At 50.5% G+C, this 14,100-nt stretch overlaps 1 protein-coding gene across 1 annotated transcript in view; it reads left to right on the top strand.

Annotated features, from left to right (window-relative positions):
* The window catches only part of LOC117726290 (filamin-C-like), a 74,566-nt gene extending 60,702 nt beyond the window's left edge, over window positions 1-13,864 (top strand). Inside the window, 17 exon segments of the mRNA XM_034526482.1 lie at window positions 830-970; window positions 1,155-1,283; window positions 1,445-1,618; window positions 1,874-2,035; window positions 2,289-2,492; window positions 2,872-3,024; window positions 3,648-3,770; window positions 7,583-7,837; window positions 8,242-8,447; window positions 8,449-8,512; window positions 9,403-9,540; window positions 10,001-10,116; window positions 10,382-10,514; window positions 11,878-12,054; window positions 12,137-12,355; window positions 12,870-13,076; window positions 13,162-13,864. Coding sequence (XP_034382373.1) covers window positions 830-970; window positions 1,155-1,283; window positions 1,445-1,618; window positions 1,874-2,035; window positions 2,289-2,492; window positions 2,872-3,024; window positions 3,648-3,770; window positions 7,583-7,837; window positions 8,242-8,447; window positions 8,449-8,512; window positions 9,403-9,540; window positions 10,001-10,116; window positions 10,382-10,514; window positions 11,878-12,054; window positions 12,137-12,355; window positions 12,870-13,076; window positions 13,162-13,349 — 2,789 coding nt within the window. The 3' untranslated portion in view covers window positions 13,350-13,864.
* The last annotated feature ends 236 nt before the right edge of the window (window positions 13,865-14,100 follow it).

Raw genomic sequence — 14,100 nt, forward strand, 5'->3', positions numbered from 1 at the left:
TGGGATCCGGGTAAACTGTGTGGGATCCGGGTAAACCGTGTGGGATCCGGGTGGGATCTGGGTAAACTGTGTGGGATCCGGGTAAACTGTGTGGGATCCGGGTAAACCGTGTGGGATCCGGGTGGGATCCGGGTAAACCGTGTGGGATCCGGGTAAACTGTGTGGGATCCGGGTAAACCGTGTGGGATCCGGGTGGGATCTGGGTAAACTGTGTGGGATCCGGGTAAACAGTGTGGGATCCGGGTGGGATCCGGGTAAACCGTGTGGGATCCGGGTAAACCGTGTGGGATCCGGGTGGGATCTGGGTAAACTGTGTGGGATCTGGGTAAACTGTGTGGGATCTGGGTAAACTGTGTGGGATCTGGGTAAACTGTGTGGGATCTGGGTAAATCGTTACAAGCAGAAGGCCCCCCAGCTAAACGGACTGGGGTCAAGGGACACCTTTAATCTTTGACCTGTGATCCTTAAATCAAAGGGCTCAGATTTATTTGGCACTGGACTTTCTTTTGGGGACAATAAGAGACTTCGGGACAGTCGGGAGCCGGGGCTTGAACTATACTGTGGGAGGGGCTAATAGTTTGTTTTGTGAGTTGCAGCGTATGCAGCATTGAATCTGATTTAATAATAACATATGGTGTTCGCAACAGACTTTTGCCCTTTGCCGTTCTTGGAGGTTTCAAACAATACAGATCCGCCCATTCCCTTAAAAGAGTACTGTTCCCCTTAGTGTGACTTGTGGGGGGAGTTGTTCCAACTGGTCTTCAGGTACAAGCTTTAATGTCGTGACGCATGAGCAGACTCACCGCTCCCGTTGGCTTTCGTCCTCCAGGTGAAGTGCGAATGCCGTCCGGTCGCACTGCGAGTCCTCACATCACCGACAACAAGGACGGCACCGTCACCGTCAAATACTCCCCGACGGAGCGAGGCCTGCACGAGATGGACATCAAATACGATGGAAACCACATCCCAGGTGACCCCCCCCCCTCCACACACACACACACACACACACCTGTTTACTCTGAAAGGATGCAGGACTAAACCAATCAACCAATCAGCCTTTGGGAACAAGAGCAGAGCATCATCAGCAAACAGCTGTACCAGCAGGAATAAGACCTGGTCCATGTTCATAACATTCTTGTGCTTTCTCTCCACAGGAAGTCCACTTCAGTTCTACGTGGATGCCATTAACAGTGGTCATGTGACGGCGTACGGCCCCGGCCTGAGTCACGGCACGGTGAACCGACCGGCCACCTTCACCATCGTGACCAAAGACGCCGGAGAAGGTACCAGTGGTTTCACCTTAGTCTATCGATGTTTATCGACCGCCAAGGCTTTTATTTTGAAACATTTGCAGGAAGCAGCAACTTAACACAGATCGTCACAATGAGTTCACCTTATGAGGTCTCAGTCAAGGTATCAGCTTCATGGGGGTCTCTCTCTGCAGGGGGTCTGTCTCTGGCTGTGGAGGGTCCATCCAAAGCTGAGATCAGCTGTCAAGACAACAAAGACGGGACCTGCACCGTGTCCTACCTGCCCACCGTCCCCGGAGACTACAACATCATCGTCAAGTTTGATGACAAGCACATCCCCGGCAGCCCCTTCATCGCCAAGACCACCGGTACCAGAACCTGCATGAGTCCAGTCCATTGACTTTGTTCTGTAGAGCCCAAAATCACAAACTCTCCTCAGAGAGCTTTACCATCTGCACACATATACCAGGGTCCAGATAGAACCAGGACCAGGGTCTAGATGGAACCAGGACCAGGGTCCAGATAGAACCAGGACCAGGATGATGTACACCTTTGTAAATGTTGGTCCGGTTTCATAACCTGATTGTCGCTTATTCTTATTTCTGGTTCCGGTTGACCTCCAGATGACGAGTCCATGAGGACGTCTCAGCTCAACGTCGGCACGGCAACAGACGTTTCCTTGAAGATCACAGAGACGGACCTGAGCAGCCTGACGGCGAGCATCAGGGCGCCATCGGGCAGCGAGGAGGCGTGTCTGCTGAAGAGGCTTCCCAACAGACACATCGGTCAGTGGGGAGGAACGACGGTGGTCATGATGCTGCTCACAGAATGCTAACAAAGAATGCTAACTAGACGGTAACGATCTCTTAAAGTGACACAAGCTAATAGCTAGCTTCACCTCGCTAACTCTGTGGCAACGATCCGAGACGATAAGTGCAATGACTGAGGTTAGCTTCTTGAGCGGGGTCAGTAAGTTAAGATCTGAAGGACTTCTTTGGGACTTGAAGGGAATCTGAAGAACATCTCTCTCACCTGCAGGTATCTCGTTCACGCCGAAGGAAGTGGGCGAGCACGTGGTGAGCGTGAAGAAGAGCGGCAAGCACGTGACCAACAGCCCCTTCAAGATCCTGGTCGGCCAGTCAGAGATTGGGGACGCCAGCAAGGTGCAGGTCTACGGCCAGGGACTGGTGGAGGGGCACACCTTTGAGGTGGCCGAGTTCATTGTAGACACCAGGAGCGCAGGTACCATCAGATCCTTTATCCAGACCAGATCCACATCAACAACCTTTATCCAGACCACATCCACACATTAAAACCTTTATCCAGACCAGATCCACATCAAAAACCTTTATCCAGATCCACACATCACAAACCTTTATCTAGACCAGATCCACACATCAAAAACCTTTATTCAGACCAGATCCACATCAAAAATCTTTATCCAGACCAGATCCACATCAAAAACCTTTATCCAGATCCACACATCACAAACCTTTATCTAGACCAGATCCACACATCAAAAACCTTTATTCAGACCAGATCCACATCAAAAACCTTTATCCAGACCAGATCCACACATCAAATAATGTATCTAGACCTAATCCCCACATGTCGTCCCCAGGCTACGGGGGTCTGGGCCTGTCCATCGAGGGTCCCAGTAAGGTGGACATCACTTGTGAGGACGTGGAGGACGGGACCTGTAAAGTCACCTTCTGCCCCACCGAGCCGGGGAGCTACATCATCAGCATCAAGTTCGCCGAGCAGCACGTCCCCGGTACGCCGCCGGACCAGCATGCACTCTGTTTCTGTTATTTATATATTATATCTCTAATGAGTTCTTCTTCAATCATTGTGTGAAGTAGCAGAGAAATTATTATTGTTATTATAATAACAATAATATTCAGTTAACTGTGATAGGAAAACTGAACATTAGTTTAAAATGTTTCGTATGAAAAAGAAGGTTTAGAGGTTGTAAACAAACAGACAAACAAACAAACAAACAGACAGACAAACAAACAACCTAACAAACAAACAGACAAACAAACAAACAAACAACCTGACAACAAACAAACAGACAAACAAACAACCTAACAAACAAACAGACAAACAAACAAACAAACAACCTGACAACAAACAAACAGACAAACAAACAAACAGACAAACAAACAGACAGACAACCTGACAACAAACAAACAGACAAACAAACAACCTAACAAACAAACAGACAAACAAACAAACAAACAACCTGACAACAAACAAACAACCTAACAACAAACAAACAGACAAACAAACAAACAGACAAACAAACAAACAGACAAACAAACAAACAGACAAACAAACAGACAGACAAACAAACAACCTGACAAACAAACAACCTGACCTGTTGTTTACCGACAGGAAGTCCGTTCACCGTGAAGGTGTTTGGAGAAGGAAGGATGAAGGAGAGCATCACCAGGAGGCGCCAGGCTCCCTCCATCGCTACAGTGGGCAGCACCTGTGACCTCAACCTCAAGATACCAGGTGAGCCCCCTCCTCCTCCTCCTCTTCACCTCCTCCTCACCTTCTGCTCTGTGTCCCTCTTCACCTCCTCCTCTCCTCCTCCTCACCTTCTGCTCTGTGTCCCTCTTCACCTCCTCCTCTCCTCTTCCTCCTCACCTTCTGCTCTGTGTCCCTCTTCACCTCCTCCTCTCCTCTTCCTCCTCACCTTCTGCTCTGTGTCCCTTTTCACCTCCTCCTCACCTTCTGCTCTGTGTCCCTTTTCACCTCCTCCTCCTCACCTTCTGCTCAGTGTCCCTCTTCACCTCCTCCTCTCCTCTTCCTCCTCACCTTCTGCTCTGTGTCCCTCTTCACCTCCTCCTCTCCTCTTCCTCCTCACCTTCTGCTCTGTGTCCCTTTTCACCTCCTCCTCACCTTCTGCTCTGTGTCCCTTTTCACCTCCTCTCCTCTTCCTCCTCACCTTCTGCTCTGTGTCCCTTTTCACCTCCTCCTCACCTTCTGCTCTGTGTCCCTTTTCACCTCCTCCTCTCCTCCTCCTCACCTTCTGCTCTGTGTCCCTTTTCACCTCCTCCTCTCTTCCTCCTCACCTTCTGCTCTGTGTCCCTCTTCACCTCCTCCTCACCTTCTGCTCTGTGTCCCTCTTCACCTCCTCCTCTCCTCCTCCTCACCTTCTGCTCTGTGTCCCTCTTCACCTCCTCCTCTCCTCTTCCTCCTCACCTTCTGCTCTGTGTCCCTCTTCACCTCCTCCTCTCCTCTTCCTCCTCACCTTCTGCTCTGTGTCCCTTTTCACCTCCTCCTCACCTTCTGCTCTGTGTCCCTTTTCACCTCCTCCTCCTCACCTTCTGCTCAGTGTCCCTCTTCACCTCCTCCTCTCCTCTTCCTCCTCACCTTCTGCTCTGTGTCCCTCTTCACCTCCTCCTCTCCTCTTCCTCCTCACCTTCTGCTCTGTGTCCCTTTTCACCTCCTCCTCACCTTCTGCTCTGTGTCCCTTTTCACCTCCTCTCCTCTTCCTCCTCACCTTCTGCTCTGTGTCCCTTTTCACCTCCTCCTCACCTTCTGCTCTGTGTCCCTTTTCACCTCCTCCTCTCCTCCTCCTCACCTTCTGCTCTGTGTCCCTTTTCACCTCCTCCTCTCTTCCTCCTCACCTTCTGCTCTGTGTCCCTCTTCACCTCCTCCTCACCTTCTGCTCTGTGTCCCTCTTCACCTCCTCCTCTCCTCCTCCTCACCTTCTGCTCTGTGTCCCTCTTCACCTCCTCCTCTCCTCCTCCTCACCTTCTGCTCTGTGTCCCTCTTCACCTCCTCCTCTCCTCTTCCTCCTCACCTTCTGCTCTGTGTCCCTCTTCACCTCCTCCTCTCCTCTTCCTCCTCACCTTCTGCTCTGTGTCCCTTTTCACCTCCTCCTCTCCTCTTCCTCCTCACCTTCTGCTCTGTGTCCCTTTTCACCTCCTCCTCTCCTCCTCCTCACCTTCTGCTCTGTGTCCCTTTTCACCTCCTCCTCTCCTCCTCCTCACCTTCTGCTCTGTGTCCCTTTTCACCTCCTCCTCTCCTCTTCCTCCTCACCTTCTGCTCTGTGTCCCTTTTCACCTCCTCCTCTCCTCCTTCTCCTCTTCACCTCCTCCTCACCTTCTGCTCTGTGTCCCTCTTCACCTCCTCCTCCTCTCCTCCTCCTCACCTTCTGCTCTGTGTCCCTTTTCACCTCCTCCTCTCCTCCTCCTCCTCACCTTCTGCTCTGTGTCCCTTTTCACCTCCTCCTCTCCTCCTCCTCACCTTCTGCTCTGTGTCCCTTTTCACCTCCTCCTCTCCTCCTCCTCACCTTCTGCTCTGTGTCCCTCTTCACCTCCTCCTCTCCTCTTCCTCCTCACCTTCTGCTCTGTGTCCCTTTTCACCTCCTCCTCTCCTCCTCCTCACCTTCTGCTCTGTGTCCCTCTTCACCTCCTCCTCTCCTCTTCCTCCTCACCTTCTGCTCTGTGTCCCTCTTCACCTCCTCCTCTCCTCTTCCTCCTCACCTTCTGCTCTGTGTCCCTCTTCACCTCCTCCTCTCCTCCTCCTCACCTTCTGCTCTGTGTCCCTCTTCACCTCCTCCTCCTCTCCTCCTCACCTTCTGCTCTGTGTCCCTTTTCACCTCCTCCTCTCCTCCTCCTCCTCACCTTCTGCTCTGTGTCCCTTTTCACCTCCTCCTCTCCTCTTCCTCCTCACCTTCTGCTCTGTGTCCCTTTTCACCTCCTCCTCTCCTCCTCCTCACCTTCTGCTCTGTGTCCCTTTTCACCTCCTCCTCCTCTCCTCCTCACCTTCTGCTCTGTGTCCCTTTTCACCTCCTCCTCTCCTCCTCCTCCTCACCTTCTGCTCTGTGTCCCTTTTCACCTCCTCCTCTCCTCTTCCTCCTCACCTTCTGCTCTGTGTCCATTTTCACCTCCTCCTCCTCTCCTCTTCCTCCTCACCTTCTGCTCTGTGTCCCTTTTCACCTCCTCCTCTCCTCTTCCTCCTCACCTTCTGCTCTGTGTCCCTCTTCACCTCCTCCTCTCCTCTTCCTCCTCACCTTCTGCTCTGTGTCCCTCTTCACCTCCTCCTCTCCTCTTCCTCCTCACCTTCTGCTCTGTGTCCCTCTTCACCTCCTCCTCTCCTCTTCCTCCTCACCTTCTGCTCTGTGTCCCTTTTCACCTCCTCCTCTCCTCTTCCTCCTCACCTTCTGCTCTGTGTCCCTTTTCACCTCCTCCTCTCCTCCTCCTCACCTTCTGCTCTGTGTCCCTCTTCACCTCCTCCTCTCCTCCTCCTCACCTTCTGCTCTGTGTCCCTCTTCACCTCCTCCTCTCCTCCTCCTCACCTTCTGCTCTGTGTCCCTTTTCACCTCCTCCTCTCCTCTTCCTCCTCACCTTCTGCTCTGTGTCCCTTTTCACCTCCTCCTCTCTTCCTCCTCACCTTCTGCTCTGTGTCCCTCTTCACCTCCTCCTCTCCTCCTCCTCACCTTCTGCTCTGTGTCCCTCTTCACCTCCTCCTCTCCTCTTCCTCCTCACCTTCTGCTCTGTGTCCCTTTTCACCTCCTCCTCTCCTCTTCCTCCTCACCTTCTGCTCTGTGTCCCTTTTCACCTCCTCCTCTCCTCTTCCTCCTCACCTTCTGCTCTGTGTCCCTCTTCACCTCCTCCTCACCTTCTGCTCTGCGTCCCTCTTCACCTCCTCCTCTCCTCCTCCTCACCTTCTGCTCTGTGTCCCTCTTCACCTCCTCCTCTCCTCTTCCTCCTCACCTTCTGCTCTGTGTCCCTTTTCACCTCCTCCTCTCCTCTTCCTCCTCACCTTCTGCTCTGTGTCCCTCTTCACCTCCTCCTCTCCTCTTCCTCCTCACCTTCTGCTCTGTGTCCCTCTTCTCCTCCTCCTCACCTTCTGCTCTGCGTCCCTCTTCACCTCCTCCTCTCCTCCTCCTCACCTTCTGCTCTGTGTCCCTCTTCACCTCCTCCTCTCCTCTTCCTCCTCACCTTCTGCTCTGTGTCCCTCTTCACCTCCTCCTCTCCTCTTCCTCCTCACCTTCTGCTCTGTGTCCCTCTTCACCTCCTCCTCTCCTCCTCCTCCTCACCTTCTGCTCTGTGTCCCTCTTCACCTCCTCCTCTCCTCCTCCTCACCTTCTGCTCTGTGTCCCTCTTCACCTCCTCCTCTCCTCTTCCTCCTCACCTTCTGCTCTGTGTCCCTCTTCACCTCCTCCTCTCCTCTTCCTCCTCACCTTCTGCTCTGTGTCCCTCTTCTCCTCCTCCTCACCTTCTGCTCTGTGTCCCTCTTCTCCTCCTCCTCACCTTCTGCTCTGTGTCCCTCTTCACCTCCTCCTCCTCCTTCATCACCTCCTCCCCCAGGGAACTGGTTCCACCTGGTCTCGGCCCAGGAGCGGCTGACCCAGACCTTCACCCGCAGCAGCCACACTTACACCCGGACGGAGCACACAGAGATCAGCCAGACGGGGGCCGGGGAGACGAAGAGGGAGGTGCTGGTGGAGGAGAGCACCCGGGTGGGGGACCCCTTCAGGGCCGGGTTCCCCTTCCTGGGGAGGGAGGCGCTGGGCGGCTTCAGCGGCAGCCGGCCGCCTCCTCCTCCCCCCCCTCTGCTGGAAGGTGTGTGTGTGCTGTGTGTGTGTGCTGTCAATGTGTGTGTGTTCAGTATGTGTGTGTTCAGTGTGTGTCTGTAAGTGTGTGTGTTCAGTGTGTGTGTGTGTGTTCAGTGTGTGTGTGTGAGTGTTCAGTGTGTGTGTTCAGTGTGTGTGTGTGAGTGTTCAGTGTGTGTGTGTGTGTGTTCAGTGTGTGTGTGTGCGTGTTCAGTGTGTGTGTTCAGTGTGTGTGTGTGTGTGTGTGTGTGTGTGTTAAGTGTGTGTGTTCAGTGTGTGTGTGTGTGTTCAGTGTGTGTGTGTGTGTGTTCAGTGTGTGTGTGTGAGTGTTCAGTGTGTGTGTTCAGTGTGTGTGTCGTCTTAATCTGTAAACATTGTCAATATCTTTACATTATGTCCCCCCGCCCCCCCCAGGTGAGGCGGGCCCCCAGGAGATGACCGGCCAGGTGACGAGTCCAGGAGGAGAGACGGAGGAGGCGCAGATCATCAAAGGGGAGGACAGCTCCTACAGCGTCCGCTTCGTCCCTCAGGAGACGGGCGCTCACACGGTGAACGTGAAGTACCGCGGCCAGCACGTCCCCGGGAGCCCCTTCCAGTTCACCGTGGGGCCCCTGGGGGAGGGGGGGGGCCCACAAGGTCCGAGCAGGAGGCACCGGGCTGGACCGAGGATTGGCGGGGGTCCCAGGTGGGCTGGAGAAGGCTTTCTAATGACACAAATGTGATGCTTTTAATGCATCCACTCCATTATTTACTGTTGATGATGTCACTCTGAAGGTGCTCTGGGCCCCGTTCCTCATACCTGGTTCAACTAAGTCGATCAAATGTCCTATTAGCCAGCTTAAATTAACCCGAAGATTGAAGTCAGGCTATCTCGGTTTCCCAAAGGCTGATTCGCGCTCAAAGAATCTTGTTAATCCGAACCAGACTTCAGTACTCAGGATAGTTGAACCAGACTTCAGTACTCAGGATAGTTGAACCAGACTTCAGTAATCAGGATAGTTGAACCAGACTCAGGATAGTTGAACCAGACTTCAGTAATCAGGATAGTTGAACCAGACTTCAGTAATCAGGATAGTTGAACCAGACTCAGGATAGTTGAACCAGACTTCAGTACTCAGGATAGTTGAACCAGACTTCAGTAATCAGGATAGTTGATCCAGACTTCAGTACTCAGGATAGTTGAACCAGACTTCAGTAATCAGGATAGTTGAACCAGACTTCAGTAATCAGGATAGTTGAACCAGACTTCAGTAATCAGGATAGTTGAACCAGACTCAGGATAGTTGAACCAGACTTCAGTAATCAGGATAGTTGAACCAGACTTCAGTAATCAGGATAGTTGAACCAGACTATGGTGATTTTGCCAAACTTGCTTTGAGGAACCGAAAAGCCTGATTTATGTAATCTCATCCTGAAAATTATCCAGCTAACTACGTTAGCCAGGTACGATAAATATGGCCCAGGTGTGTTGGCTCAAAGGTAAAGAGCTGACTTACTGTTGATGATGTCACTCTGAAGGTGCTCAGGTGTGGGTAAAGAGCTGATGGTGGTAAACGTGTGCTTCTGGCTTCTCAGCTGAGTTCAGCATCTGGACCAGAGAGGCTGGAGCAGGAGGCCTGTCCATCGCCGTGGAGGGACCCAGTAAGGCTGAGATCACCTTCGAAGACCGGAAGGACGGATCCTGTGGAGTCGCCTTTGTGGTCCAGGAGCCTGGTGAGACTCGCAAGCATATTCTGGATCAGATGTAATCCCTGACGGGTACATTAAGAATCTGGTTAGGTGTGTCCTCTCCACAGGTTTGGTATCGTGGAGAACCACAAGGCTCAAGACTGGTCCCACTACCTTTCATATTCTGGATATGAACTCAATGCTCCTGTTCATCTCTATGCAGACGACTCTCTCCTCTACGAAGAGGAGTTGACCTCCTTCACTGAAGACTGAGGCTCTGTAAAGGAGGTTAATCCTCAGTGAAGGAGGTCAACTCTGATACTTTACTTGTTTGCTCACCTATTATTGAATCCATAGCGGGCCCAGAAGGGTTCCCTGAAGATCAGTAGAACCTGAGATCAGTAGAACTGAGGACAGTTCTACTGATGTCGGGTCAGGAGGCTTCTGCTTGTGACCTCATCGTGACATTTAACGTTATTTTATTTGGTCCTTCCTGTCTCTCCAGGAGACTACGAGGTTTCTATCAAGTTCAACGAGGATCACATCCCAGACTCTCCGTTCATTGTGCCCATCGCAACCCAATCTGGAGACGCCCGACGCCTCACCATCACCAGCCTGCAGGTGAGAGCCTCCTCATCCTCTTCATCACAGTAAACAGAACCCATCATCTTCATCACGGTAAACAGAACCTATAGTCTTCATCACGGTAAACAGAACCTATAGTCTTCATCACGGTAAACAGAGCCAGGAGATGGGTCTGGACATGGTCTGTACTCTAACAGACTCTAACAGACTCTAACAGGTCTATCCTCCACCAGGAGATTGGTCTGGATGTAGCCTGGACTCTAGCAGACTCAGTAAAGTTCTTCCTTCTGTCCTCCACCAGGAGATAGGGCTGAAGGTGGGGCAGGAGGCCTCCTTCGCTGTGCAGCTGAATGGAGCCAGAGGGCCAATTGATGCTAAAATCCACACGCCGTCAGGAGCCATCGAGGAGTGTTACATCACGGAGCTGGACAGTGGTAAGACCACCCATTACATCATACACCAATACCATTGGTCACCCATTACATCATACACCAATACCATTGGTCACCCATTACATCATACACCAATACCATTGGTCACCCATTACATCATACACCAATACCATTGGTCACCCATTACATCATACACCAATACCATTGGTCACCCATTACATCATACCTCTACACCATTGGTCACTCATTACATCATACCTCTACACTATTGGTCACCCATTACATCATACCTCTACACTATTGGTCACTCATTACATCATACCTCTACACCATTGGTCACCCATTACATCATACCTCTACACCATTGGTCACCCATTACATCATACCTCTACACCATTGGTCACTCATTACATCATACCTCTACACCATTGGTCACCCATTACATTATACACCAATACTATTGGTCACCCATTACATCATACCTCTACACTATTGGTCACTCATTACATCATACCTCTACACCATTGGTCACCCATTACATCATATCTCTACACCATTGGTCACCCATTACATCATACCTCTACACCATTGGTCACTCATTACATCATACCTCTACACCATTGGTCACCCATTACATTATACACCAATACTATTGGTCACCCATTACATCATACCTCTACACCATTGGTCACCCATTACATCATACCTCTACACCATTGGTCACCCATTACATCATACCTCTACACCATTGGTCACCCATTACATCATACCTCTACACCATTGGTCACCCATTACATCATACCTCTACACCATTGGTCACCCATTACATCATACCTCTCCACCATTGGCCACTCATTACATCATATCTCTACACCATTGGTCACCCATTACATTATACACCAATACTATTGGTCACCCACTACATCATACCTCTACACCATTGGTCACCCATTACATCATACCTTTACACCATTGGTCACCCATTACATCATACCTCTCCACCATTGGTCACCCATTACATCATACCTCTCCACCATTGGTCACCCATTACATTATACACCAACACCATTGGTCACTCATTACATCACACCTCTACACCATTGGTCACCCATTACATTATACACCAACACCATTGGTCACTCATTACATCACACCTCTACACCATTGGTCACTCATTTCCTAAATAGTGTAATCTGATGATTTTTTTCTATAGCTGTAACAGAACATAGTTATTTATATATCCTAATTAAATAAACTGTTCCATGTATTTTATTCCATGCCGTGTTCCCTCCACCTGTCCTTGTCCACAATAATCCCGTTCTTCGCTCTGCAGATGACACCGGACTCTATGTAGACCGTAGATCACACTCAACTGATTCTACCCCCCCCCCCCCCCTACACACAGACCAGCATGCTATCAGGTTCATCCCCAGAGAAAACGGAGTTCATTCCATCGACGTTCGTTTCAACGGCAGCCACATCCCCGGCAGTCCCTTCAAGATCCGGGTGGGAGAACCAGGACAGGTAGGCGATCCTGGCATGGTGTCCGCCTTTGGACCGGGCCTGGACGGAGGAACAACAGGTAAATAAACACCTTAAAGACAGCTGAACCTCAGAGCTCTTAGTGGAGACAGATTTGAACAGGTGTCCGTGTCCTCCCTCAGGTGTAGCGTTGGAGTTCCTTGTTAACCCTTGTAATGCTGGATCAGGAGCTCTGTCTGTGACCATCGACGGACCCTCAAAGGTGAAGATGGACTGCCAGGAGTGTCCAGAGGGCTACAAGGTGTCCTACACACCCATGGCTCCTGGGAACTACCTGATCTCCATAAAGTATGGCGGCCCCCAGCACATTGTAGGGAGTCCCTTCAAAGCCAAAGTCTCAGGTGGGTCAAAGGGCCACGGAGCCTGCTGGTATGCTGGAATCCCTCAGTAGTTCGTAGAGTATTTGTATGAGGCGTTTTCGGTCTTCAGCTCCCATACTCATTGGTCCAACTGCAGACAGGATGCAAACCAAACATCCTCAATAAAGGCTGCTGTCACAGCTGAACTCATTAGAAGAGGCGTCTATTTCATTTTGGAAATTCAAGCTTGGTTTTTAGTATGTTATATTATATTATATAAAATGAGGTTGCAATGGGCACAAAGCCATAAACTATAATTATTATAATTATCTGTAAACTAATATCTCCTTTAAACAAACCCTGTAAAGAAACAAGTCCAGTAATAAATGTGTTATAAAGAAACAAAGGCTTAATATCTTTAATATATTTACTCATACTTCCTGTTCCGGAGGCTACTAAAAGTGAAATCTTTGAGAACTCCTCAGACATGTAAATCATCTCCATGAACTCATTCAGAGTATCTGCTGGTTAACGAAGTGTCTGGTTCTGTCTGCAGGACCTCGTCTGTCCGGCGGACACAGTCTGCACGAGACCTCCTCTGTTCTCGTGGAAACGGTCTCCAAGATGGCCGCAATGGGAGGCACCTTCAGCTCCTTACCCAAGTTCTCCTCCGACGCCAGCAAAGTGGTCTCCAGAGGTTCGGGTCTATCCAAGGCCTTTGTGGGCCAGAAGAACCAGTTCACAGTGGATTGCAGCAGAGCAGGTGAGGAACAAAGACTCGTAAAACGAGTTGATCTCTGTGTCTGTCTCTAAAACTAAAACCGTCGTCTCGGTCCTCGACTCTGCAGGCACCAACATGCTGATGGTGGGCGTCCACGGGCCAAAGACGCCCTGCGAGGAGGTGTACGTCAAGCACATGGGCAACCGGATGTACAGCGTCAGCTACACCGTGAAGGAGCAGGGCAGCTACATCCTCATCGTCAAGTGGGGGGACGAGAACGTCCCCGGCAGTCCGTTCCACTTCACCGTCTCCTAACAACTGAACTCCTCCTCTCTATGTCCTCCGCCTCTTCTCCCTCCCTTCCTCCCCCTCCTCATCCTCCTCATCCTGAGGCACTGAAGACGCTGAGACTTTTGTTCCAAAGTTCTTAAACCATCTATGGTCGAGATATTAGCACGTTAGCATGAGGCAGTAAGACTTTAAGATGATATGAGGTGGATCTTGTTCTGATCAAAATTAATCCTCTTCAAGACTTTAAGGTTAACTTTAGATCAAGATTAAGATATTGAACGGAGGAGGAGCTGTGACTTTTGTTTTTTATTTATTCTCTCATTTTATTTTATTTGACAGAAAATTGTCTTATTGATGAGGAAGAGCAGGTGATAAGGAAGATCTTAGAAAGATGGCTTTGTTTTTTACTACAAGAAGACGTGAGCAATGTTGGCGGTGAATTTTATAGTGATTTTTGTATGTATCAAAAATGGATGAATGAACTTGAAATGTTTGATATGTTAACCGTCAATCTGGCAACATTGTGCTGGCATAATAAAGGTTTACTCGCTGATCGCCACAGAGAACCCAGCTGATCGCCTCCTGCTTTAAGTGGTGCTGGGACAGATAGGACCGGGTTTAGCCCACGACCGGGACTAGACCAAGACTGGCTGGAGACAAGGATCCCATCCTACTTTTTAGGACTCTAGGGACCACAAGTAGCCCCGCATTTAGTGAGCAGCTCTCTAGTGGGGCAATATGGTACTACAAGCTCCTTAAGATATGATGGTGCATC

The sequence above is a fragment of the Cyclopterus lumpus genome, chromosome 23, assembly GCF_009769545.1.
Source record: "Cyclopterus lumpus isolate fCycLum1 chromosome 23, fCycLum1.pri, whole genome shotgun sequence".
Taxonomy (NCBI): domain Eukaryota; kingdom Metazoa; phylum Chordata; class Actinopteri; order Perciformes; family Cyclopteridae; genus Cyclopterus; species Cyclopterus lumpus.